Source organism: Labrus bergylta, chromosome 12 (assembly GCF_963930695.1).
Source record: "Labrus bergylta chromosome 12, fLabBer1.1, whole genome shotgun sequence".
NCBI classification, from domain to species: Eukaryota; Metazoa; Chordata; class Actinopteri; order Labriformes; family Labridae; genus Labrus; species Labrus bergylta.
In genome coordinates this window covers 10,728,259-10,755,711 of record NC_089206.1, presented here as the reverse complement: position 1 = coordinate 10,755,711, position 27,453 = coordinate 10,728,259, and the positions used below count along the sequence as shown (strand labels likewise).

The following is a 27,453-nucleotide window of genomic DNA, read 5'->3' as shown; positions in this document are numbered from 1 at the left end:
GTATAAACTAGTAAGTATTTTATTTACTTTTCAGGCTTGAATATGTTTCATATGAAAGGCAAATTAAAATGAGTTATTTTCCTCTCAATAGTTTAGGCACATTACAGAAAGGCAATGTAAATGAGACCATGTGTAACAAAACAGACAAAATTGGAGGAGAAAAAAAAGTTTAAAAAAAAAAATGACCAGGCTGAAGGGCCCTGCACACCCACATATATGCACTGAGTGACTCTGGTTTATGAGACCTCTGAACAGGTTGGTTGGTGCTTACTCTGATCAGACATTAAGGGTACAACAAACTGAGGAGTTCCAAACAGTCAAAATAAGACGACACCTGTAAGGGTGTAGCGTGGCTGTGCAGGTGCTTAAAGCCCAGTGGGGAGATTGAACGATGTGGCTTTTATGTAGTGTATACAGACGGAGGCACATAGACATTAGCAGACAGGCCAGCAACAGAGGGGGAACTCTCCACAACTACCATTCATTGACCAAGGAAGGGGGCAAAAAAAAAAAAAAAAAAAGGAGAGCTTTGGAATAACTATCAGGGTGAAAACCACAAGATGCTAAAACTGTTCATCAAGACCTCAAGTTTTCACTCCATTCCCTGCGTTTACCTCAAGTCATACTGTATGGCTTAGGTGTGTCTCAGTGTTCAAACACTGAGCAGAAATACTGAATAATGTCATCACATAAGAGCAGAGAAAACACTATTTCTGATCTAAACATGGAAAGATAACACCAGTGGCTATGTATGGGCTTTCTCATAGACCCTAAACCCCCTTTCCCTCCCCCCCAGGCACCTTTGTCATCCTTTTGCCACAAAAACACAGCCACGACAAAATATGCCGCTTAGACTGCACGCTTCTCCAAACATGCTCTCACATCACAAAATCAGGAAATGAGGACCCGGCCTTTATCTCCAGAGAAATCTCAATTACCAAGCTAGATGAAAATAAATGAATACAAGGCAAAATGAGAGTCTGAATGATTAACTGTGTTTTCTAACATTTCACTGACAGGCAGCTGTTTACACACATCCTGCACATTCCATCACTAATAAATTCATGTGCAGTGGCAACAGAACTGCACTACATGGCAGTGTAACTTAAAATCCCAAAATGGTTTTTGAGAAGCAGCTTGATGCTGTAGCTAAAGTCTACATAACATCAATGAGCAAAGACACACACAAAAAAAAAATGACCTTATCGTCTCTGTAGGGCAGCAAAATGTTACCAGCATGGTGCAAACTGCACTTTTTCATTATGCTGCACACTGGTGATACAGACATTCACACTCCCTCAATAATACTGTATCACTTTATAAAGGTAGGGGACACATTTCTACATCTTATACAGCTGGTTGCAGTAAAAAAAAAAAAAAAAAAAAAAAAAGGCCTATGTTTAGAACATCAAACCCACAATTCTTTTGAAACCAAATCATCATTCATTCTGTTTCTTTACACTCACTGGAATATTAGAGCTGTATCAGTTATGGGGAAAGTTCTGCTCAACTTAAAAACACTGAATTAAAGGGGCCATTAATCTATTAAGACATGAAATGACATTAAACACATTATATCCTATCTAATCATAAAGTTAATGGGGTAAACCGTAAAACCATATTAATCTCTAGACTACAGTAAAGTTGACTGACGAATTTGAAACCTTCACAATGTTGCCGGTAAATGAAGACAAATAAAAGGTGTGCTCCAGAAAAGAAACATTGAGAATTGAACACATTGGCTATTCAAATTGTTTCCTTTCAACCATAACCATGCAGTTCTATAATCCGTTCCTACAATGACTCGTTTTCTGCCAATAACATGGTCCATGAATGTGTTGGTAGATGATACAAGTAAAAACACCAACAGTCACCAACATGTATCCCTGGTCCTGTTTTATCACACAGCGTGGTGTTGGATCCCTAACAGACATGATCAGAACGCAGTAAGACTATTGAGGGGGACAGACGTTTAAATGTGTCTGACTGGCTTGTAAAGGCCCCTGCAATGCAGGAAAGTGGAATGATGTGCAGTGTTTAAGGAATGTAAGTTAGAAAAAAAAAAAAAAAAGCGTGCACATGTATGTTGGTGTATGCAGACATAACATATGATGCTGCCTGTTCTCTACCTGTTTCCAACACAAAAAGGCTATGACTTCTTCATGATGTCATCAAAAAAGAAAAAATAATAATTTTCCTCCAGGCTATGAGTGGGAGTTAGACAGGAGGTGCATCATTTCCTCCACAAAGCAGAGAAGAAAGAGACACTAAAATAGCCATAGAGAGCCCTCGTGTTTTACACATAAACATAAAAAAAAAAGGAAAGTCACATTATGAAATTGAATGTTTAAAGGTTTAAATAATTATAATAATTAAAAACATGGAGACAGAAGCTCTTTGAGAGCAGGTCAGCTGCTGCTGTTCTCTGGCCAACAGCACAGCAGGAATAAATACATATATTCATATACGTCAAATAGAGAAGAGCGAAGAAACCTAACCGGGGAACAGTTTCAAACTGATACCTTTTAAAACTCTCTCTCTCCCTGGTCTTAGCCTCCGCACTAGGCAGCTGTTGTGCACACCTAAAAAAACTCAAGAGAGGACAACATGCCTCCCAAACCACTAGTCCAGAGCTGGAACTTTTTCAGCCTTGTTTTCATTCTCATGTGAATGTCCGTTTCTCCTTCCTGTCCACGGCTTCGACTTCCTCTCAGCCCTCACTCACCCCTCTACTCTTATGTCCAAGTCTCTCCTTCAGTTCAGGCGAGTGGTGAGGAGACTGGGCCGGCAGGGAGGGGAGAGAGAAGGAGAGTGAAGGAGGGAGGGGGGGACAGTTGGAGAATGGTAGGGAGAGAGAGCTGCCTGAAATGTAGGCCAAAGCGGTGGTGGGCGTTTCCATGGAAACAGTGTTCACAGCAGTCAGTGACATCATAAGTACGGGGAGAGGCGACTGGGTGAGGCAGGGTGGGAGGGGGTGGGGGTGGGGGTGGGGGGGCTGTAACAGAAATACATCCTGATTGGCTTGGACTTTAGACGCGGTTCTCTCCACCCACTCTGGTCCTCCGCAACATCCTGAGGTGAAGACAAAGACAGGAGGTGGTGTAGAAGTGGTCGGAATACTACAACAAGCAGCAGTGAAAAGCCAAAAAAAACAACACAACTCACATTTACCTTCTGTTCGTTGAGTCCATGTGGTCCAACAGTGTCTCCTGGGACACCCTGAAGTCGTCTAGTGGGGACTGGTAGCGGGACTCAAAAGAGCCCTCCCTCCCCCTGTAGGCCATGGCCTGGGCTGGCGACTGGGGCAGAGGGGACATGTTAGACGAGGTGGAAGACACCGAGCTCAGGTCCCCCAAACGTTCCTGCCCTGCTTGGACCGATGCCGTCAGCGGCGCGGCCCCGACTGCAAGGAACGGGCTCAGAACCTCCCCGTTTTCATCCTGAGAGGACGAGAAGGAGAGAAATGAAGCATGTGGTCTGTCCTCTCTTTAAAGCAACACTTGTCATTGTTGATAAATTCATTTTACTTCTTCACCGCCCTTGTCAAAGTCTAAACTAATCTTAGTTAAGCATTAAAACTGAGAACAGGAGGGGGGAAACAACCAGCCCACCTTTCAACCCCTAAAATTAACACATATCTTGCTTCTTTAATTGGCCTTATTTATTTGACATGTCTTGTGATGTTGCCGGCCAGAAAACCAGCCCAGACTCCAGGAAGCCACCATAACTGGCTTTAATACAACATATCTATCAACATGTCAGTGACGTTTGATGTCCACAATAATAGTTATTCAACAGTTTGGGCTTCTTTGCGCTTGTCTGACGCATCCTTTGGTGCAAATGGTGTTTGTTCAGTTTAAAAACGTCAACGGGAAAAAAGAAAAGGCTGCACACCCGGCCTGTGATGATGTTCATATGGACTAACAGAGAGGCCAACTCCAGATCCTCATTGTAGCTGTTCTTCAGAGGAACTGACCGGTAACCTGTTGTCACACAAAACAAATGGGAGACCAGAGGCCTTCATTAGAGCACTGATCAGGCACAAGGGTTGGGGGTCATGTCTGGGAGTGCAGTGATGATGTGTGTACCTGTCTTCAGGCTGTGGATGGGGAATGTGGCCTGAGCCAGGAAGTTTTGGTCATTGAACATGTCAATCTCATAAACCACGAAACGCAGGAAAGCGAAGGCGGGGTTGCACACTGTGAACTGGAATGGTTTGCGGGGCCATGTGGGGTTCAGACCGTTATCAGCTTGAGAAGAAGGGGAGGGGGGGGGAGAGAGAATAAAGTTACAAATGTACAACATGAATGAATTACTTTTTTCCAGTAACAGCAGCGGAAACAATTATACCACTAACATTTTTAGTTACATTACATTTATGTTTACAACTATGTGACACTCAGCTTAGTTGCACTTTAGAACACTGAAATAAAACTTTGTCATAACATCTTTTATATTCCCACACTTTGTTGTTTGGAAGATTTCCTGTTTTTCTACATCCAGACAGGAAATTTCACAAGTGAGATATCAAACTACTCATTCCTTCACTTAAGGCAGAGTTGTCACTTTACTGGCTAACACACCTAAGGTTACATTTTAGAGCAGCACTCACCTTCAGAGTCAGTTTTTTGCTTGGCACTGTCGTATTCGGCCCCACACACCTCAATCTCGATTAGAGGGCAGACTATGCCTCGTCCGTGCTTGGGCAGGTGCCTGGCGCCCAAAACCTTCAGGGAAGAAGAGAAATACAGGTTACTGATTTCATCATCTCATATTATGTGATAGTCTTTAGTAAGTACAGATCCCATAACAGTATGTGGGTGACTTAGGGGTTCTTGAACACGAATGTTAGCCACAATTAGCTACTAAAACTCCCTTTTTTTTTTTTTTAGCCTATCTGGTTACACATTTGATTTAAAAGGAATTACAAGTGCACAAAGAAGCTAGAAGCAGTCTTCTTTGTTTGTATCCTTGAATCTTTTGTAAACAAATACTGGATTACATCGATGTTTAAAAAAAGTAACATTGTCAGGTAAGTTTCCTTTAGGTTCATTTGTGTCCATTTATTCTTATCGAATGTTAAGATAATTATACTCCTGCAAAATATAAGTCTGACTATTTCAAAATATGTCATAAGATGCATCTTAAGGGTAAAACTTTTATGAGAGTTTGACTCCAGTTGCAGCCGTCAGGAGCCTGCGGGTGTGAAGTGCCTGAATGTGTCCATGAGTTTTGTGTCACTGCTGCTGCTGCTGCTGCTAACACTCAGGCAAATCAGCTCACCAAGTTTATACTATCATCAGTTCTATGTTTAAGAAATACAAACATGCACCGGTGCTCTTCAACTTGCCTCACCACCTGTGCATTTTTGCACCTCTGTTTTATGAAACCTTTTACACTATGGCGTAGTGCATTCATACACAGTCGAATCCTCACATTACCATACCTCTATGTCTAGGGTGACTTGCTCAAGGCCTCGTAACGTGTGTCTGTCGAAGGGATCAAAGTTGTCGTCCCTCATGATGAGTGGCTGAAGGACGTAGCCACTTCTTCCGTTCAGCATGAACAGAGCCTGGTTCATCTGCATGGGCTTATCTGCACATGGAGAAAGAAAGAAATTGGAAGATGAAGGTAGGAAGAATAAGAATATAGCAGTATTGAACATTTCTGAATGCTTTTTAAAAATAATCTGAACTGACTAAAAAGTGGATACCTGCTGTTTGGAAGTTCAGTGCCACCAGCTGGGAGCCACAGAGCCACATAGGCAGAGGGTCGTAGTTGGAGGAGTCTAGCCTCTGCCCTCTGGGGTAGATCCTGGACAGCTGCAGTCGATTGTACTGCAGGAACTTCTTCCCCTTGATCTTGTTCACGTACTTCTCTGCCTTGGTCTCAGGGAAGGATGACATGTCTCTGAAACAGGCCCGCTCGGTGCCAATCTCTACAGAGGGCAGAGAGAGAAGTCAGGCCTGACTTGTCTGTTTTGATCCTGGACATGTGTGTTGCTTGTATTGTGCTTTATGTACACAGTCAGTCACATGTGTACATTAAAATGCTTGTAGTGTTTCCTTACTGTCTTCATCAAACGGCACAGGCCTACAGTAGATGACCAGGTCGGATAATTCCAGTGCAATCTTCTTCCTCCTCTCCATCATCTTCCCCTCCTCCAGCTGGTGACAGAGACAAACTTTAAACTCAGCTGCACCGGTGACAGTGACACACATCACTTCTGTTTATTTTTGTGAGAATCAGTTTGACGTTAAGGCTAACCTGAAGCTTTCAGTGCCTTAAACAACTACTGTTTGGGTCGAGGCACAATACAAAGAACTACTGTTCAACGGGCTTTTAACTAAGCGTACACATAAACACGATGGTTGCAACACGTCCCCTGTGTCTGTTTGTTGCATCGACTGTGCAGATCCTTCAAAATTAACAAGAAGCGGACGTGAGATGCAGCACGGACATCAACAGTAGAGGGTTGTGTAAGAGTCAGGGAGATGTCTCAACACAGCAGCAGGGACAACAAGGGCAGAAGGTTATGAAGACAGACTGATAAACCAAGTCCATAATTATCCACATCTGTGCAATGTGTCAATGTCACTGCTCAGAGACAAACATGTCTGTCAAAATATCTGGGACAGGTAAGTTCTGTTTAAGAAATCGACATGCAAACCTGCAAAACTAAATGGAAACGAGAGCTATGATTCGGACCCTGCAGACCAGGGACTTTTAGCCGAGTGCGTCCGTTGCTGTATTTGTATTTGCCTGGTTTTTCATTCAATACATATCTGAGGAGTATATTTTGACATTATAATGAAAAACTACAAGAGGCATTCAAGAGGACTTGTTTTCAACAGCTCTTTTAACTACGACATGTACAGACTCTCTCAGCTGAACGTCAGCAGTTGATATGCTCTCTTGTTAAACTGAAACACCGTCCGTGAATAGAGGAAACTGTAGGAGACACAGAGTGCGGATGGTGCTAACTGTGTGTTGTGTCCACCAGTTATCAGTCTCTTGAGCTGATCTGATGTTTCTATCAATTATTGAAGTGAATATTAAATTTGTACTGTACTTAGAATAACTCAGTAGTAACCTCCTCGAGGGTCACCATGTTTGTTGTTAACATCCCACACATTAGGTAGCTGTGAATACGACCTCAGCTCTATGCTGCGCCCCCTACAGGTATCCTGCAGTAACATGCTTTGCATATGATTTAGTTTATATTCAGTTACATTCATAATGAAGCCTGTTGCGTACAAGGTGCAACAGCAAGTATATCTCCAGCCTTCATAGGGCAACTATAACTCATGAAAGGCCCCTGGAACTTTCAATCTAGCACAAGCATGTTACAAATCTTTCCTTGGAGCTGTATGTTTATATACGTGTACAGATAAATTTACCTTGGCCTCTGACGTCATAGTGACTTCACGGATCTTGAACACCCATTCCTTGAGTTCTTCTTGACTGCTGGCAGCAACGTCCAGCACTTGGCCTGTCCGCAGTGAGGTATTGGCCACCAGGGAGAAGACATGAGGCCTGCTGCCCTTTCCGTCAGTACGCACAACTATAAATAAAAATGGTTGGAAAAAGATGTGAGAAAGGAATAATGAGGAAAAAGCAGGATTCAAAAAGATTTTCTGCAGCAAAAGACCAAAATAATTCACCATCCAACGCGAACAAATGTGAAATGATTTGTAGTGATGCAAATTGTAGGAAATAAAATTTCAATAAAAAAAAAAAATCTAAAACTTAAGTAAACAGAGTAAACAAAAATTGAAAAAAATGTCTTGAAGAAAAGCAAACATTCTTTGCAAAGCTCAAAAGTGCATTTATTCTATTTCTAAACTGTTTTAGATTATTTTTAATTTGATTGAGTTTGCTGTAAAAACGTCTTTTTTTTTTTTTTTTTTTTTTTAAAAGCTGAAGTGGACCGGGTTTAAAACTGACACAATTTGAACTTTGAGCAGCTACCAGTACAGTCATTTGCTAAACCAAAAGCAGCCAGCTTCAAGATTAAGCTTAGTGTCATCACTTTCTCCAAAGAAAAACAATAGCTTCTGTCAGTGATCATGTAGAGGAAGCCTTGGAACAAAGTGTTAAAGACATTAGCCACTAGATGGAGCCACACAGCCACCAAAAGGATTAGAAAAAGTCTCAGGTATAAACAGTGGTTAGCAGAGACAACAATGCATGGCTGCATGTGCCAGCACTAATGGGTGTGTGTTGACTCGACTGCATGATGTCAATACAATACTGGATACCATTCTGAAAAGCAAATCCATAATATAGAAAAACGGGAAAAAAAAGCTGATTACGGCCAAAACGTGCAATTGTTTTAGGTGACTATGGCATTCTTCAATATTGAAAGAGGGTAGGGATTATGTTTATGCATTGACAGCTAGAGAAATAGATTTCCTTGTGGCAAGGTGACGACATGCTTTGCAGTCCTGCAGCACAGAGTCAAATAGGAAGTGGTTGGACCACTCACCAATATGACAGGAAGACACGTCCACACTTCCCCTCAGGAGATCTCCCAATGGGCTGTTTTCTGTCATCTCCTGCTTAAGAGAAAAATGATTAGGAGAGAAGTTATTTTAAATCAGGTCTTCGTGTCATTAATGTTTCTCCTCACAGTTCTGTCAGGCTCTACGGCTGACGGACTGATCTCCTCCACGTAGTTAGCAGGAAACCACAGCTGCTTCTTCCCTCCACAGTCCCCCTTCCACCTGAGATGTAAAAAACAGATATGTTTAGAAGCCCATGAAGAGGATATTGTTCTGTTAATATTAATGGCTCTTTGACTTTGAAATGATGTAAGCATTAAATCAATATCATAACATAGCCCCATCCGGTAAAAAAAAAAAAATCACCCTGTCAAGAGTCAGATACGATTTGTCTAAATGGATAATTAAGAGCAACTTCCTGACTAAAATGGAAAGCAGGTCACTCACCATCCTCCTTCCTGCTTGTCCACATTAGAGATAATGGCGTTCTTAGTGAAGGAGAGCTCATCGTCACGCTGGGCTTTATACTCGTACATGGCTCTCACCGTGCACTGAAACCACACAACAGAGGGTTATGGCATGCAAAGTCATTGTCATTACGATATGCCGGTCAGAAGGCACAAAATTCACCCCGACACGAGCTTGACCATGCTGGATGTTCACCTTAAATGTTGGCATCTGGTTGGCCTCCACATAAAAGCCTGGATTTCTGCCCTCGTACAGTGAACCGTAGTCTGGCTCCTAAAAGATGTCAGAATGTGTGTCAAGAAGATTTTTTTTTTTACTAGTCCACAGAATGCAGAATACAAACTAGACATTTCTCACCCAGATAACAGCTTAATAGTCTTGGGTTAGTATGCCATTGATAGTGGTACTCACGGCAGTGCCTATCTTCTCCAGTGTGTCCTCGTTGATGGGATACCGCAGTTTCATTTTGCGGTACAGAGGATGCTTCTCATAGTAGCTGATGAGGTCTACAAGGCTGTCAAACTCTGAGGTGCCCAGCACCACGGTCTGACCCTCCTGCTGCACCCGACAGTGCTTTATCTTTCCCTCTGCTCTGTAATACAAAGCATAGACACAACAATGAAGACATCGCAGGCATGCCAATAATTACTATGCAAAGAAAACTGAATGTGAAGAATTTTCAAAGGTGTATACTGGTTTTTTTTTTATCCATGTTCTTAGAAGACAGAAATACATAAATGAACTATAGCTTAAAAAGGTAATAGGGGGGCATTACCTGAATGAAATTGCAAACGAGTTGGGTTCTGCCCTCTTCCTCACAAGGAAAGCCCCGTCACGAGGAACCCTCATTAACATGTTCTCTGCATGGCTCCTGGAGAGGTTGGCATGGTACCACCTGGGACAAACAGCAAAATATAGATAGATGGCAGATAATTAAATTGATACAACTTTTTTTTAGATGAGGGCATCAGCTAGTCTATTTACACTCTAGTAATAAAGTGTTATTCAGTGAAGCTTAAGTTAATAAGAAAAGGCTATAAGAAAGAAAATCTTCAAGTGACACCCTTAGATATTTAAACTTTTCCCAAACTGTGGTAATACTGAACAACACGCACTCTTTGCTCTCATGAGCGTTGGTCTGAGGCACAGGCTCAGTCAGCTTCATCTCAAACTCATTGCAGCGCAGCGCCACCTGCTGGTAGTGGTTGATCAGGGCAAAGAGTGTGTCAAACACCAGGTTGTCAGTCAGGTAGAACTTGGGGCTGCCTGCCTCCTGACGAGAGTGGATGCGACAATGCTGCACCCGTCCTGAACGCCTGGTGATGAAAAAGTCAAAGATGCACAATTTAAAAAAAAAACAACTTCTACCTTCACTTATTTTTCTCAGTTGTTTACAGGTTAAGCTGACATACTTGAAAACACTATCGCTTCCTTGTTACCTTTTAACATATTGTCTGCTGATTGTATGACCTTTCTTTCCACCACATGTCTCAAAGAGATTCATTTGCTTTAAAATAACCCCACTTATTTAGAGCCCTTTAAAAGAAAGCAAATGATCCCCCTTCAGACCGTGACAACACTGTAAAAATCAATCATGGGGGGATTGACATTGATTGATCAGTCAACATGTCACTGTTTGTGGTAAAAGTTAACCCGACAGAACACACTGCATGAGTTAGGTCTGCTGCTATATGAGACAGTTTGTCACTAATGCATACAGTCCATGTCAGCAACAATTCAATTTCTCTGTTAGATTGAAGAGAATGTCACTAGGATTTACTTTACTGTTTTTAATAAACTGCAAACACTGTTTGCATATTATTTGGGAATATGATTTAGAAATGTACTTTCATAGTTGCAATATTATCATACATGTACATGCTAATGTTAGAACTGCCAAGCCAAAATAATGATTGTCTGGACAACAGCATTTTTCACAAGCGAGTGCAAAACGTGCAAAATAGTTTTCGTATACTCAGAAGGCAAACTCCTGTACACTGTACCAGAAAGACAGCGTGTAGTCTCCCACAAAGGTCTCACTCTCTCGGACCAGGAAGGAGCCATCAGGAGCTCCGGTCTCCAGGCAGTACTCGGACAGTAACCTCTCAGCTATCTGCCGCCCGTCCCGCCCTGCACCCAGCTTCCCGTGGAACCATTTCTCTGTCACGTGCTGGTCCATACCGTTGGACACCTGGAGGGTGAGAAGAGAGGGAGAGGTTATCAATGGTTATTCACAAGCGTGGGCTTAAGTTAACTAAGCCGCATTAGTTTAAACTGTTCCCTCATCTCTTCCAGAAATACAGTTTTTCTGATGCTTTATATATTTGATGCAGTTCCTTTTGCTTGACAGACAGGTTAATGTTCAAAATCAGGACAAGTGATTGTTACCCCTGTGTATATCAGCAGCATGCCGGCCCTACTAACCTCTCTGTGCTCTTCTTCATCATCATTACCCTGGTTACTCGAGGTCTCCTCTGAGTAGTAGATTTTACTGCTGGTCAGGACAAAGAAATGAGGGTACCACTCCTGGGGGGGGATGAGAGGAAAAGAGAGGATGAAGGGAGACAGTTGGTTGAAATGGCTACATTAAATATTCAGAAGACCCATGTGCTGCATTGAAAAGTAGACAAGAAGATTTTAATCTTCTGTGATACGTCTCAAAGGGGCTCGTACAAAATAAGAAATAATCCGTAAACAAGCGTTTTTACATTTTAGTGGAAAAGAAAAGAATTGCAAGCTGTTTGATGACAGTTACAAACACACTTGACAAACCTTTATACACAATAAACCTACTGACATGATTAATGGGGTCTTCCAGGTACAGGATGCCATTTTTGATGGAGTTGCTGATGTCGTTCTCTGAGTAGGGAGTGGAAGTGGACACCTCCTCGTAGGCACTGCCTTCTGCAAGCTTCTTGTGCTGTTGCAGACAATTAGAAACATTTATCAACCAGAACAGTGCAAACAAAAGCGTCTGTTCACACTTCTTATGCGGATGAAATAGGAAAAGGGTTGTTCCTGACCTTGATGAGGATCTTCCTCTTGAGCTGGTTGGGTGACGGCAGACCATCTGCAGCGATATCCACTGCTTTGGTCAGCAGCATGTCTACAAACACCTTCTTAAATTGAGTCGCCATATTCCTCTGCTGCACAATACTGCAGTGGTCCTCGATGGACAGGATGATAGGATAGCTGCAGGAGGAACACGCGGTAAGTTCTGAGAGTCGCAACTTCACAAAAATGTGCTTTTAATTTCTGCTATGAGATTGTCTTATCTCATTTTCTTTCATACTACAATCAAAAATGATGCAACTGTAATATGTCCACATTGTTTCAGTATCTTTGCCATCTATCTTTCTGTTATCATCTCATCTACACAGGTGGCTGCAGAAAGAATGTGGGTTGTGCTCATGGAGACTCACTCGGACGTTACGAAGGCGTGCTCTTTGATGGTGGTCAAGACATCACAAAACTTGATTTTCGTTGTGAGGGTGTGTCCGTGGTAGATTACTGGCATTCCATCTGGACCATCCCAGCAGTCCACTGGAAAAAAAATTAATAAAAATCATGCAGGTAAGGTAATTCCAACGACAAACTATTCCTAAAAGCACATGCATAATATATTATCAAAAGGAGCTTTGAGACTGGTAAACCTGAAGACACAAGTTCACCTCATGTTTGTTTACTTTTGTTTGAGGTAAAGTGACCCTTCAACCCACTATAAACCAGTCCTATTCATAGAAACCTGCTTGACAAGGGTCTGGTGTAAAGGCCATGTTCAGCATTGTTATGTAACAGCAAGTGTGTGTTTGACTGTATGGGTAAGGGTGTGGTGACTGCATTAAAAGTAGAACTGTAAGAGGCGGGGGGGGTTAGACAGTTAATTATGGGTTTAAAGTCAAGTGGTGCATGGTGTTTAACTTCAGGTCTTAACTGGAGTGAGTGTGTGTGTTTACCTACATTCAATACAGCGGCAGCCCATCCTCAGACAGCGCGCGTATGCCTCCAGGGAGGACTCACTGGAAAACTGGTCTCCCGTCAGGTAGCTAAAAATAAGTATGTACCGTCAAAAGAGTGCACACAAAAGCACACTCGCAACAAACCTGTCTTTCAAAGAAGTCACACGTCAGGAACTACGTCATAAACATACACACACACACTCCCTTTCTATGGTGGTAACACAAACACATTGATACTGTGTTATCAAAAGGCTTCTCTGGCTTTTGTTGACCGTCGTAAACGCTTTCAGTTTGTCGATTCAAATGTTATCAACGCTACATGGGAAGTTTTCGTTCCGCTGCGCCACAGAGTATTGTTTCACATCTAGTGCAGAGGTTATCATTTCAACTGCCTTTCACACACTTTTCAATTGGAGGAAAAAAACATTTTCCAACAAAATAAATGCCTGGATCTCATTCTGGAACATAATTGTTAAATTATACACTTTTATCTGATGTATGGGGCCAGTTCAAACGCCCTCTTTGGCTAGAGGCTTCAAGAGAGGATGTCAGACTAACATGTTCCCAAGGCCTAATTACAGCAGATTTTTTTTTTTTGACAGTATGAAATGCATGAATGAGGGCTACAGAGGGTCCGTTCTTACGTATTGTGCGAAGAAGAGATCCAGTAGTGAGACAGGGGGTTGTTCATGTTATCGGGACACACCTGGTCCAAGGAAGAGTCCCAGATGGTGTTCTCTTTGGAGAACAGGTATGTCAGAAGCTAAAATGGAAAGAGGAAAGCGGTGAGAATGAGGATTCATTTAAATGTTTACTTCCAGGCTTCAATTGGTGTGTTTCTGGGAAGTCTTTCAAAGAGTAGACCGGTCTTAATCGCCATTCAGGCAAAAGTCTCAAGCAAACTTCACAAATTCACTCTGAAGACTTCAGCTACTCATAGAACTCGCATACAGATGAGATGGTGTAAAAAGTAATATAAATAGTTGCTGAATAGAGCTTTGATTGGTGGTGAAATACAGATGTACCCTTTGACTGGATCAGAGCCTGAACCACATCCTTTCATAAATATTTGTATTTGTGTAAAATCTAAAAGGAATACAGCTTTGTGGTTTAACTACCGTTTTGTCAAAATAATACAGGAACAATAAACCTACATCATTACATTTGAAGCATTACTCCACCTGAACTATAAGCACATATTTCATGTAAATGTAATTGAATTGGCACATAATGTAATCTGCTTAGTGTATATCATTTTTAAAGCTTAAACCATTTAGCAGGTGACGAATGCTTGTTAACAGGTGGACACAGTAAACGTTAGAGGGAACTTTTAACAGCATCAGTCAGTCAGAAGACACTCATGAATAAGATATTTTTCCAGACTGTGAATGAGCTGAATTCTATGGATTTCTTTGTTAAATTCAGCAGAGATAGACTGGGAAACGTTTGGCTTCCATGCAATTACTAAATCTAAAAATAAGACCAACTATTATGAGAGACGTGGCTTTGATGTTTACAAAAGCTTCGGTGAGATAATGATTGTTTGTATAGAAACTTTTACAGTGCAAATGAATTATGTCTATTTCATGTTTAATTAGAATGTCATTAGGAAGAGGCACTGTAAAAAAACTAAAAAAACAAGATGGGTAGGGGTGCTTGCATTCACGTCCTTCATACAAAAACAAAACTTGGTTAAAAATCCTGTTTGAATCTGAACAATAAAGTCAGGCATCAAGTTCAAAAAGTGGATCTTTGAATTCACCCTTGAAAGCACGAAGGCATTAGCTTTTCCATGAGAACAAAAAACCTGGCTACCAAGCAGCTTTGCTTTATTCTGCACTCTGGCCTATAGTAGGTTTCTCATGTTGGGTTCACAGTTATAATGTTTTTTCTTCATATTGTCAGCATAACTCAGGCCTGTAAACCATACCAGTATATATATACCAGCGCTTGCAGGCTGGTTTGTACATGCTCCCTCTGGTCTCGAGTCAATGATGTCTTTATGGTGACCACAAAAAGCATTCTTTATTTCTGCAGAACTCTCTAGAGCACCACAGTCAATAACCTCTGTGTGGGAGCAGGTACTTCAGGCTGAGATCATGGCTATCGATGTCAATTTAAATGCATTTCCCGCCCCCACCACAATATTGTGGGGGCATTGGAAAACATACCTCAGAAAAACACCGCTACACATTTTCCGTTAGTGAGAATAGACCCTGAAATGACACAAACTATAAAAATGGTGGCGAAGGCTTTTCTTTACCTCATCTTGGTGGAAATAAGGTTGCTCCACTTCTCTCAGGGGGTCCTTCAGGTAACTGAACATAAACTCCTGAACCTTGTTGTTGTCTGATGCCCACATTTCCTGGATTCACATGCAAACACGTATGTATTAAGAGTGTTCAGGTTAAACAAAATCTGCAAAGAACTAGATGCTCAACTGCTCGTAGATGTTACCTTTTGAGACTCAAGGAGGAAGCTCTTGAAGTCGTCGAGGGACAGCCTCTGTTCTGGCCTGTCAATGAACCTGGCAGACAAGAGCAATGGGCCGATAAAGTAAACACACATATGTGACGCTGCAGAGATTTATTGTGGCTGTGCGTGTGTTTACTTTTTACTTACCTTTGCAGAAACGGGATCTCCAACTGAAAGAATGGACAAAAAGAGAAAATCTTAGTTCATTACTGAAAGTGAGGTCCTTTCAGAGTGTCAGTCATGTAGATTGACATCCTGTAGAGGGGCTGGATGGTTATTTGTGGGGGGTGTGAGGTCATGCATTTAATCTGACCCCAGCCCGCCTGCCTGCCTTCTCATCTATGAGAGTGTTTGTGTGTGTGTGTGTGTGTGTGTGTGTGTGTGTGTGTGTGTGTGTCTGTCCTAATGGCCTCCAGAGGAGTTTGGTGGGTTTTTAGCTGGTCCATATTGATCCCACAGCCATTTGAGAACAGACAGATGGGCGAGGAAGGGTGTGGATGGGGGAGATGATGAAAGTGCTGGAACAGAACTGTCTGCGCATGCATCAAATCACTGCACTTACGTTCTTCTGAGCGTCAAACATGAGGCTGCGATAGAGCTGGGCAAACTGGCTGAAGGACACGTCTCCATTCCTCAGCTCTGAGTCCTGGAAAACAAGCAGCAAAAAGACTGTTAACAATAAATCATGCATCTTAAGTTTCTTACAACACCATAGCGAAAGGGAAGTGGGGAAGGGGGCTCTCTGTGATAAGTAGAAGGAGGTTACCGGAAGTTTCTCTCGGAGGAACCTCATGTTGGGCACCCTGTAGTTGACCTGGCTCAGCATGCTCTTCAGATCCTTACAGGATATCCTAAATGCATACACACATTTTGTTGAGAAAAACAAACATGGATGCGCACGTACGACAAGGGTTCAGGTTAGGCTTCTAATTTGCACACGTAGATCCTGCTGAGGTGCGGATATATCATTTTTAAGGCCAGCTGAAATTGTGCAAACACACGCCCTCTCATATTCTGCTGAGTCTTTTCGGATTCACTTTTACTACACAGCCTGGAATTTTGGCCCGAGAGGACAATACCCCTGCAGCGTAACAAAGGCTTGTGCTTTCGTCAGGGATGTTACAGACAAACATCTCAGTACATCTCCATCCTCTGCAGTCTGTTTCCTGCAGCAGGAAGAGGTGGCTGAGAGGTTAGTTCCTCCGCAACACCTCAACAGAGCTCTCTCTCTCTCACACACAGACACCTACGAGCCTGCTGCAGCTAGCCTACTTGCTCTAGAGGTTACGCTTTTGAAAAAGGACCCACAACTGATGCACCAAATAATTCAGTTACATCTAATGACACCCATTTCCTGTGAGGCTAGATCTGATTCACTTTGGAGTTGACATTTTTTTACTTAGCGGACTTACCTGTCTTCTCTGTTGCGATCAACAGCATAGAACTGCTTACGTAACCATCTAAAAGCAAGAGCATACATAAATTACAGCTTGATATGATATCTGTGCTTTACGTATCTGTCCACAGCACATTCAACAAGTTTTAAACTGGCTATGTGAAAATAAATACTCTGTTTACCTTTCTATCTGCAGTGGTGTTGGGGACTTCAGTGTGTCTGCCACAAGCCAGTTTAATCCCTTCACCCACATAGTCATCTCCTCATCAGATGTTGCTGTGGAAAAAAAAATAATAATCAGCATATACCTGGCTTTGGTAAAATATTTTCTGATTTTCCGTCCTTATCAATCAATCTTTACTTGTATAGCCCCAACTCATAACACGTTATTTCAAGACACATTACAAAAGAGCAGGTAAAAGATCCTCTTGTGTTTTTAAACAAAAAAGACCCAACGTGAATCCATCATGAGCACTTTAACAGGCAGAAACCCTGAGCAGAACCAGACTCATGATGAACAGCCATCTGCTGAAACTGTGTTGGGCTTAGAAAGTGGAATAGCGGGAGATGCAGAGAGAAGAAGGAGGATAGCAACAAACAACTAGTAGAATAGATTTAAAGCTACAATGCCAGTAATAATGAAAGTGTAGTATCAGCAGTGTGTGATAATAGACTGCTCAGTCTTTGATTAACATTACATTACATTAGCTGCAAGGATGATGAAACAGGGAGGACTGATCACGTTATTTATAGAGTTTGAAGTTGAGCAGCTCTTAGATTCTCTTCTGAGGGAGATCACATATCTAAGGATGTGTGATGTTGTCTAAGGCTGCAGCTACAGATCATTTTTATTCTCTGTTGAACAAGTGCTTTTTCTGATCCATAGATAACTTGTGATGCTAATGTTAAACAGAATTGTAAAGTTGATGATTTTAATTAGGCTGTATTTGCCAGTCATCTTAAACATAAAGATATTCAATTTATTTCATCAATTTTCTATCTAACAAAGGGGAAAAAAGAAGAGGCACTTTGAGAGGTGGAATATGGACAAAAAGAGTAATGCAGTTCTTGTGTGGCATGTTGTGCAGAAATTAAAGCAACACTTAATTCTTGGCTTAGATACAGCAATACAATATAGAAGCACTTATAACCAAATATAAATGGAACAATTTCTTAATACAAAAGATGGTTGGAAATTTAGAAGGGACTCATACTTGAGTAAACTGATGGACTGATGGGTAGGAGGTATTCATTTAAAAATAGTTAAAAAAAAAAAAAAAAAAGTGTAAAAGCTAATGCTCTTGTTATATCTGATGCTGTGTAAACCTGTGTTGCTGTCTTCACGTACCTGCCAGGCTGAGTGATTTAAGGCGAAACTCGGTGCCGTACAGGATGACAAAGCAATGAGCCTGGTCCAGCCGAGCTGCAGAGTCCTCCACATAGCGCTCAAAGTCACGTGACTTCTGTCCGGGACGAATCTCCTTGATTTCCCTGATGTCGACTGGTGACACAGACACGTACAACAACCATCAAAACACAGAACCTACATTTACCAATATGCAAAATACCAGGTTAAAAAAAAAAAAAACCTGGACAATACACTGAAGAATTATGCTTTTCATTAGATAACAATCCCAATATGTGTAAGAAGATATCTTCCAGTTTTTAGTTTTTACACTTTTGTCAACATTTTGTCTTTTGATAATTCAATGATAACCAATAAAAATACAAATATGGAATATAAATATAGAATTAGCACCAATAACATCTCTCCCAGTGTAGTAGCTTTATGGCCTCAGTGGTAAACACTAACCCTTTAGCACACCAAACAACACACAGCACATGAGTATTTCAAGCCTCCAGACCACATTAAACACTTAAAGACCACTACCTCAACCACATACAGGTTAAATACATACAACCATTATTTACTGTTGGATATGAGCATGCAATGTTACTGTTGTCTGATTAACCTCAATATAACCTTTACTATAGAAATCTAACAAAACCACCAACTGACAAAAACTCCTTTAAAGTGTGTGCCTACTGTGACTACAAATGTTTTTAATTGTTAAAAATAGTAGACAGTAAAAAGTGTGTTTAACAGGTAACAACCAAGCTGACATGTAGCCTTTAACAGAAGTATACAGCATCAGAAAGGCATGTGTTTTAATCAGAACAGCTTCATCTTCCCTCTTTATTAGCCCAGTGAGCTGCTACAATCTCGTCTTGCCTTCATTAACAGGCAGAAACTTTACAAGTGTGTAGGCTGTAAAAGCAGCTCAACGGCTTCCTATCAGCGTCATATTAGCAGCAGTTAAAGACCTACAGCGGGAACTCTCCTGCTGAAACACACACACACGCACACACACACACACACACACACACACTTCTTTCAGCTCCTGCTCCTCTTCCTGCCCCAGAACCACACATCCTGTGCTTTTGTCGCCTACACACCACATCTGTGTTTGCATAAAGGTAAGCATGTGCATGTTTTTTTTTCAAGCACTAAGACAAAAAAAAAGTGTGTCTTCTCACGCAGAATGTACACCAAGCAGAGCTTTCGATAACACATCACATCTCGGTTTATTTTACCCCAGCAGAAGGGCCAGCAAGACTTCCACTGGGAGCTAAGAGTTTGTGACAGGCCGATCTGTTAGATAACACTTTTAAGTCATGCGAGTCAAAATATTTGGAGTGTGCCTCAGACAGATGCAGGAAATAAAGAGATAGCAAGAGGTGTAACCTTACTGAAGGAGATGAGAGGAGGTATCCCACTCCCATACTTCCTGCAGCGCTACATCCTGCCTGCCGAACCATTTCTTCCTTTACTCACATTCCCTCTACATTTCTCATGACTACATGCAGTTTTTTTTTTTTTACTTACCAGAATGACAACTTTGAATACTTTTTTCCAGGAATGTTAAGTTTTATCATTTAATAAAAGAGGAAAACGTTAATAATATTACTGGAACTTTGCCTAAGAAAATAAAGTCCAGTTTAACAGATTAGTCATTAACTTTTTACTCCAATTGAGGTTAAACGTTCGATACTTGCTGCTTTTGTCATTTTTTAGGAGCCCAAATTACATCACAGAGGAACATTTTTTTGGTTTCAGACTTTTTGTAACACAGAGACAGAGATTTTTAACATATCACTGGGGGCTTGAGCGTGACTTTTCCCATTTCTCCTACGTTTAATGAACCACACAGTTGAATGACCAAAGAGAATAATCACAGGTGATTGGATACTTAAAAAAAACATGAGTCAAAATCTTAAAATTCTGCTTTCACCATAACAACTGTATCAAAGAATAACTGAAAAGATTAGAAATCTTGTGTTTGATTTTATGCCAACTTCTGAACTAAGAAGAAAGAAAGAGAGAGACAACAGGAGCGCTTCTGGTATCCCTCAAACCACCAGTGCTCATAGAAGGGAATACTTAAAAAAAAAATAACGGAGGTAAACTTAAAACCCGAAAACATTAGCATAAATGATCCATGTCCTGGCACTCAGGATGGTTAAAAGTAAAAAAGGCCTTTATTGATAGGGCTAGAAACATTTCAAATACACCAACATGTATGGACTTGCACCTTCTTCAGGGTGTAGTGACAAACTGACACAATAAGCGACGGTGTGTCACTACACCCTGACAAAGGCGCAAGGCGTTTACGTGCTGGTGTATTGAAATGTTTCTAGCCCTATTATTTTTTTTAGAGGAAACAACTTAATTATGAAAGAATCCTCATATTGGAAAATTTAAAATAATAGCAACTACATTACATTTTTGACCAAGTTGTAATAGTAAGATATGAAGATGAACTTATTGAAATGTATTTTGCGTGATTGTGCAGCAGAGAGCATTTATTGTGTGTGCACTCACACATCAGCTGATCCATATCGGCTCCTTTCATATCATGATGGGTGAAGTCGAGCACAGGACTTTCCCCCTGACAAATATCTGTCATGCAGCTATATGGATTTTGTTCCCCTTTCCAACACATTGTAAATATAGCCGGTTAACTGTGAACTAAAACATTGTGGAAAGTTTCATGTTGTCACTGTAATAGGTAAAGTGCAGCTCCAGACACAACCGACCTAACAGGACACTGATCCACTCATTCATTAGTATACTTGTCTCGCATAAAATGAGCTGACGGCCAAGTTAGTGACTTCAAGAGGACAATGTAGAAGCCAGAAAAGTCTTCTCCGAGAAAGCATATGCAGATTCAGAAAGCAGCATAGAGAGGAGACAGTTTCCACAGGAGTGTGCAGGTAAATCCATCCACATGCAGATAACAACACAACCTGTTGGTTTCTTCATTGGTTAGAAATACATTTCAGACTTCTGTTTGATGAACTTTAAGTATGATGACTGATAATAAACTGACGGTTTCTAATTTTAAAAATGGATCTCACTTGTGGACTAAACGTTAAGTCCCGGCTTCTCCGAGTTCAAGGGTGACATCTTGTAATGTTCACAACAGAAAACATACACACGCAGGGTCGCAAATTAACTTATTGACTGACTGGCCAATTGAAATAATTCACCGGCCAAGATCATTTTTAACCAGTCAAAATAATGAACAGTGTTTGCTTCACATACAGCACAATTTATTGAGCTAAAAAGCGTTTATGTTCCACTGGATCGGATCATTTTCTTTCGGTATATCAATAAATGGGGGGGAAAAAAAGTAACTTGTCCACCTTTTTTCCAGGTAGTAGTGCAACCCATGCAGACTAAGTCACAAACCCAAAACAACAATTCATCTGTGAATAATATATTTGCTTCAAAAAATAGTTTCTCTCGATTTAACAATGTTGAACACGTGACATTAGCAGAGCGTTCATTTAGCAGATGTGTGTGCACCACTGGCTGCTCCGGTAACGTGTTGGAAGCGAAATGGGGAGTTTGAATTTAGCGTGCGTTACATCTTCAGTGTTTGGATATATCGCAGCGCTGTTTAACAGAGTCAGTGTGGAGAAGTTGACAGACTACAGCAGGCTGCGGGATAATGTTACATTCAGTAAATTACTGATTGCTGATCAATGCAGACACGATGAGTGCATGGAGGAAAGTCACATGACAGTTTGACCCGATCACGTGTGTTCCCAACCATAAAGACTCGGACTGTAGGGATCACGGATCAACTGTGTTCCGTTGCACTAAAAGAAAACAGTGGCTGGCGTTCCTGTATCTGCGTGTGCATCAGAGTATGTTCGTGTGTCAACTACCCTCCCCCCCCCCCCCCTCCTGACACTCCAACATGCAGAGGAGCAGTAGAGTGAAGATACAGCTACATCAAACACACTCTGAAATGTACTCCTCAAATGGAAAATCTACCTGCATTTAGCTTGGCAGTGTACATTTCGATATGAGAAAAATATGCCATGTGCGGTAAAATGATCTGCTTAACAAAAGCATTAAAAGAACTAAAAAAGAAAAATCCAATTGTGGATCAAAGCTTTAACCCAGTTTTTATATCTGCTGTTCTTCATGTTTTACACAATAACTTTGTTTGCAACACGTTTACAAGGGCTGCCATCCAAAAGGTACAATGTTCACACGCTGCAAGTGAGAAACCATTGCTTGTTTAAGACAAATATTTGTTTCTTATTTTAGCAATAAATGCAGACTTTGTTGTGCGTGTAATGTGAATGCTCATATCCTGATAACACAGCCCTAACAAATGTATATTCACAATTCTATTTATATCTCTGCTTAACACAGACATGCTTTGTTAAAGTCTCATCACATTTTGAATCATTTAAGTCCAATTTTTCACTGCTTTCATGTTATGGTATCTCATCTCATTCTAATGAAAAAAATCAGCAAGTACCATTACGCGAGATAAAAACTTCACTTTTGCATTTTTATATCTGGTGTTTCTGAAGTTTTTCCCCGAAGACAGATGACGTGTTAAAACACGCTGTTAGCTCGAGTAAGGTGAGATTGCTCGTTGTATGGCATGTCGTCAACAGATTGGTACATGATTCAACAAAGATTTTATCGTAGGTCTAGTTATTTTAGACATTTCAAAGTGGAAATGTTACATATTATACCTCCGAGCAGTGCTTTTACAATCTGCTTTAAAAGTCTTTAACTTCTACTTTTCTTAAGGTGGATTTTTTAAGCTAAAACCAACACCATAATTTGATCATTTGGATGAGGACACCGTAGTTTTGTTCTATATAAAAGAACTGGGACCGATATTCTCCCAAAAGTTAATGTTTGTAACTTTTCAGAGCTCTCGTCTCGGGTGGACAAAATATGTGCAGATGGTGAAACTCTTTTTTTATTATTATTTTAAACCAAATCAGCATTTTCAAACTGTTGTTACCTTTCACCTGACTAATAGGCCTTTAGTGATGAATATCTGCAATAAGAGGTAATACATGACAAGACACTAGCTATATTTATGTCAACTACTAAATTATGTTAATTCCTACTTTTTTAGTTTGTAACAATGTGCAATCTAGAGAGTGGTCGCTCTCTTCTCTCAGAGCAGCTTCTAAAATTATGGTTAAAGACTTCTGGCTTTTTGAAAGCTTTGGTAAATGATAATGATGATGAGATGGCATGATTTTTTAAACACGTGGTATTGAAAAGTATCCAAATATTGACAACCTCATGGTCAAAAGCACAAAGTAAAATAAAAGGAATAGTTACCTTGTTGACATTAAATACAAAAGCCTCTATTGGTCAAATGTCAATCATACCTGGGTACATGTATGTTTTTTCACATATCCAGTAAGGTTGAGAGGACTCTGACTCTGAACCTTACCTTTCCTTCAGAATATAAAGCAGTGGTAGTCTCAAAGAACAGGACAGACATGGTACTTTTCTCTACCAGGGCACCAAAGTTAAGGCACACACTGAGAAACTGAAAACAAACATGGAGGCTCATTATTCATATGACCCTAAAACTGACTAATTCAGAAAAGTATGTGTCCAAGCCCCTTAGCGAACTCACTGAGCTGCTCTGCTCTTCTGTTACCCGCAGTTTCACGCTCTAGAAACCATATTTTGTAACAGTCTCTTCAAAATCAAAACTATTCATACTCGTAAAGCTTTACGTAGAGTTTGCACACACTTTCCACTAGAAAAGACTGTGATTCAGTGTCAGGTGATGAGACCTTTATCTTCATGACTTGCTACTTCATGATCTGCCTACACTTCTAACCCAGTTCATAAGCTGCCATTTGTTCTTAAAAAAACCACATCCTGCCACGTCCTACATCATTTGCCAACACATAATGACACATACGTGTGCCGCCAGAATTTGCATGAAGCAGCAAGAACGTCAACGCGAAAAACAATTAATCCTGGGAGCGAGAATGTGTACAATTACTTAGATTGAGAAACAAAACGTTACGCTTCTGAGTCTTTTATATTTAGCAACAAAACCAAAGTGCCGTTTCCACAGTTAATAGGCATCGTTCTTGCACTGCCATTGATAAGGGGTAAACACAGCTGGCTAAATCGTTCCCAAATGATCACACACTTCCAGTAAAACCCCTCATATTCTATTTCTGTAGATTAATGAGCTGCCAAGGCAAATTTCACCTCTTCAGGGGTATCAAATTGCAGCTATGAGCACACTTGTGTGCATGAAACCCTTCATCATAGAGAAGATGATACTGTGGAGTTAAAAAAAAAAAAAAGGGGAGCCTAGTGTCTATTTTTTTTTTTTTTGGTATTGTGAGTGCTCTTCTTGCTGCATCCGGAGAGTGCAGCTGTGCACAAGGCATCCTGCTACCCGAGAGACAGACGACTTAATGAGGCACTGAAGGCCTGCGCGTCCTCAGTTAGACATGTTGTTTTGTTGAGAAATAACCTGAATGTCAGCTTCCTGGTGGTTTACAGTAGATTCGGGGCTTCTAGGGGGGTATTTTCTTTCATGTTGTCAACCATGAAGTTCCACCTGAAACATGACTTTTCTACTGTGGGACAACAACAGTTGTTCGTTTCTGATGTTAGCAAGACTGACACCTGTTCTCTCAACATTTTTAAATTGCAACAAAACTAAAACGAATAATTGGACCATTTTTTTAAAAAACAAGTCACCTGCTCAAATACGGGAGATGGAAAAGCAAACTATGAGGAAATGAAATCAAGGAAGAAATCAATATTGAGCGTTGTATAGGGTTTTTTTCTTTTCAGTGATGTATCGAAACGTGAGTCTTGTCCTGTCTTTGGGAAATGATTTAACAGGTAATAAAAATTGTTTAGTTATTAGAGTCAGCAACAGCTATTTACAACAAAATTATTTGAACTTACTCTTTGTCACATTTTACCCTTTGAGCCGTTCAAGAACCTAACAACACTCTTGTGTTTCTGAGCGCATGTATACCAACCAGCACTAGCCAGCATTCTGTGTGTGTGTGTGTGTGTGTGTGTGTGTGCGCATTTGTAATTGTAATGCATGCTACTCACTCTCTCCCTCGATTTTATCCGTGCCTCGAGTCCAGATAATAGTCCTGGTCTCAAGCTTGACTTGAAATGTCCGTCTCTCTGGCCGCTGGGACTTCTTAGAATAAAACAGCGTCAGTACCGTCCCCAGCTCCAGGTCCCGGTACAGGTTGTTCATCTCTGTGTCGTTGTCCATCCACGGAATAGGTCCGTTGGAAAAGAAGCCCGAGGTCCCAGCCATGTTCACTTCCCCCGTTTGTTGTCCGTTTCCTCTCAGAACAATCTGCTCAGTCCAGGCCTAGACAGGGATACCTACAGCAGCAGAAGAGAGAGGGGGTGGGGGGGGGGATACCCATGAAACAACTATTCCCCAAGGACTTCTAGTGTGTCCATACTGTACACAAATTATACAGCAGTGTCCGCACTATCAGGAGACACACTTAAAGATGTCCTACATTTGCGGTACACGCTAATTCACCAGCAGATATGATGTCAGCATGTGTATGAAAGAATACTTAACTATTCTACATTTCAATCACTTTGTATCTTCCTGGTGTAAAAAAAAACCAAAAAAAAAAACCCACATCATCTTATTTGTAAAAAAACAGTTAGCAATATCATCCGATTTCTTATAAAAGCATGTGTCAACTTACAACATATCACTTCAACAACAAAAGAATGCAAGAGATGAAATCAAGAAACTAATTGGTATACTTCACACGTATTCCGAATAATAACCATAAACAAAATATTTCCATTAATTTTCACACGTGAAAAAAATACTATACATTGAAAAAAAAAGTCAATTTAAATGTCTCGTAAAATTATAAGTGTTAACAACATGTGAACTCTTCAATTTTGTTTTACACAACAGTATAACACACTGGTGTGACAACACGGCGCAAACGTTATATTCCTCAGCTATCTTCCATGAAACACATCATTATTAAAATGATAACTCAGTTGGCATAAGACGCATTTTGACTTTCATACATTTATATCGATTTTTCCATACGGGGAAAGGCTTCTCTCATTGGTACCACTGGAGCTGCATTATGATGTTCATCAAACTGTGACGTGATAAAGATGACAGCTGAAACCTTGAAACGTGTTGATTACGTTAATCACGACGATTAACTCTCTCTAACGTGGTTTTTATCTTAAATCCTACAACGGCGAGGTTAAGTCAGAATTGGGCTATTTTTAAAAATAAAAATAAAATAAAAACTACCAACAACAGGCCTGTAACCTGCTGCAGTCCGTCCCAGAGGAAAAGAAAAGTTTCCTTTTGGATACCAGCAGATTATTTGGGAATACAACTTGTGGCGAATGGCAGCAGAGTGGGATAACAAGAAACGTCTGGTTATTTTCACAGCGTGGAAACGGGGCCGGTATGAGCTAGCATTTCTCTGGGCCAGAAGGAGAAACCATTGCTGGTTTTTTACCTGTCACACACAAAAAAAAAAAAAAAAAAAAAGTAGTAGTGGCCTTTTTCCCCCCTGCTCTGTTTTCGCCTTACCGTGCGGACAACAATCAAGTGGAAAACAACACGTCGCAGGGGCTGCTGTGTTGTACCTAGCGCCGCAATCTCGGCCCAAAAGCACATCTCCAACGGCGGCTCCTCTCTCTCTCTCCTCTCGGGCTCCCGTCGTCTTTATTCTTCTCCGTTTTTTTTCCCCCCACTCCCCGGTTTTCCGTGATCAAATCATGGCCCGGCACTGAAAAGGCGCAGCGGTCCCAGCGACGATATTCCCCGTTTCCTCTTCACCCCTCCGGCCGTCCATAGAGAGAGGTAGGCAGTCAGCGAGGACCGTGGTAAGACTACGCAAGTTTGTCTACTCTCAGATCCAGTCAGCGCAGGCCCTCCCTCACCCCCCCCCCCCCTCCCCCCCCACCCCCAAAAGCCAGCTAATTGTCAAGGTAACCGAAGTCATATCACACTTCCGCTGAGGCCTTTCACAATAAAAGACATGTAAGGGAACTTGTTGCGCAAGTGTTTTGAGACAGTGCGGAGTTGAAAAATGCATTTTTTATGTATTGATTTATCATTTATCATTGTGGGACAAGGAAGGCCTTAAAGTTTATTTATTTTATTATTATTTTTTAAACGAAGAAGAAAAAAAGATGTGGACACAGTCAACAAATATTTCTGGACATACAACTCTGAACTGTTATTTGGTCTGGAAATATTGGTTTTGCTTAAAGTGCATTAAAACTTCGACATGTGTCACAAAGTGC

The 27,453-nt window shown here is 41.0% G+C and overlaps 1 protein-coding gene across 3 annotated transcripts; it reads right to left on the bottom strand.

Moving 5' to 3' along the window:
• Window position 1: 1 nt before the first annotated feature.
• Window positions 2-27,058, bottom strand: plcg1 (phospholipase C, gamma 1). Of its 3 annotated transcripts, none has more exons than XM_020644900.3 (33): window positions 26,735-27,058; window positions 25,240-25,527; window positions 18,151-18,303; window positions 16,985-17,078; window positions 16,819-16,866; window positions 16,173-16,257; window positions 15,969-16,052; window positions 15,554-15,576; window positions 15,389-15,458; window positions 15,195-15,296; window positions 13,576-13,694; window positions 12,933-13,018; window positions 12,395-12,515; window positions 11,996-12,164; window positions 11,770-11,892; window positions 11,397-11,498; window positions 10,976-11,163; window positions 10,088-10,288; window positions 9,748-9,867; window positions 9,384-9,564; window positions 9,168-9,245; window positions 8,952-9,055; window positions 8,633-8,726; window positions 8,489-8,561; window positions 7,401-7,564; window positions 6,071-6,167; window positions 5,714-5,938; window positions 5,447-5,595; window positions 4,613-4,727; window positions 4,089-4,250; window positions 3,895-3,983; window positions 3,166-3,440; window positions 2-3,072 (listed from the first exon to the last, which is right to left on the bottom strand). In XM_020644900.3, the coding sequence occupies exons 2-32, from the start codon at window positions 25,454-25,456 to the stop codon at window positions 3,168-3,170; spliced, it is 3,909 nt and encodes a 1,302-aa protein (XP_020500556.1). In that variant the 5' UTR covers window positions 25,457-25,527; window positions 26,735-27,058; the 3' UTR covers window positions 2-3,072; window positions 3,166-3,167. The 3 variants fall into 3 exon arrangements, with proteins under 3 accessions (XP_020500556.1, XP_020500554.1, XP_020500555.1); XM_020644898.3 differs by having other exon boundaries at window positions 3,172-3,440; XM_020644899.3 differs by having other exon boundaries at window positions 3,172-3,440; window positions 8,489-8,558; window positions 26,735-27,057.
• Between the last annotated feature and the right edge of the window lie 395 nt (window positions 27,059-27,453).

What these genes read in the sequence shown, in the direction of transcription:
- plcg1 (XM_020644898.3), bottom strand. Translation starts at nt 25,456, where the DNA reads ATGGCTGGGACCTCGGGCTTCTTTTCCAACGGACCTATTCCGTGGATG. An exon ending in GGATAAAATCGAGGGAGAGA is followed by an intron (nt 18,304 to 25,239) that starts GTGAGTAGCATG and finishes CTGTGTCACCAG; the next exon opens with TCGACATCAGGGAAATCAAG. An exon ending in TCCTCCGAGAGAAACTTCCG is followed by an intron (nt 16,053 to 16,172) that starts GTAACCTCCTTC and finishes CTTGTTTTCCAG; the next exon opens with GACTCAGAGCTGAGGAATGG.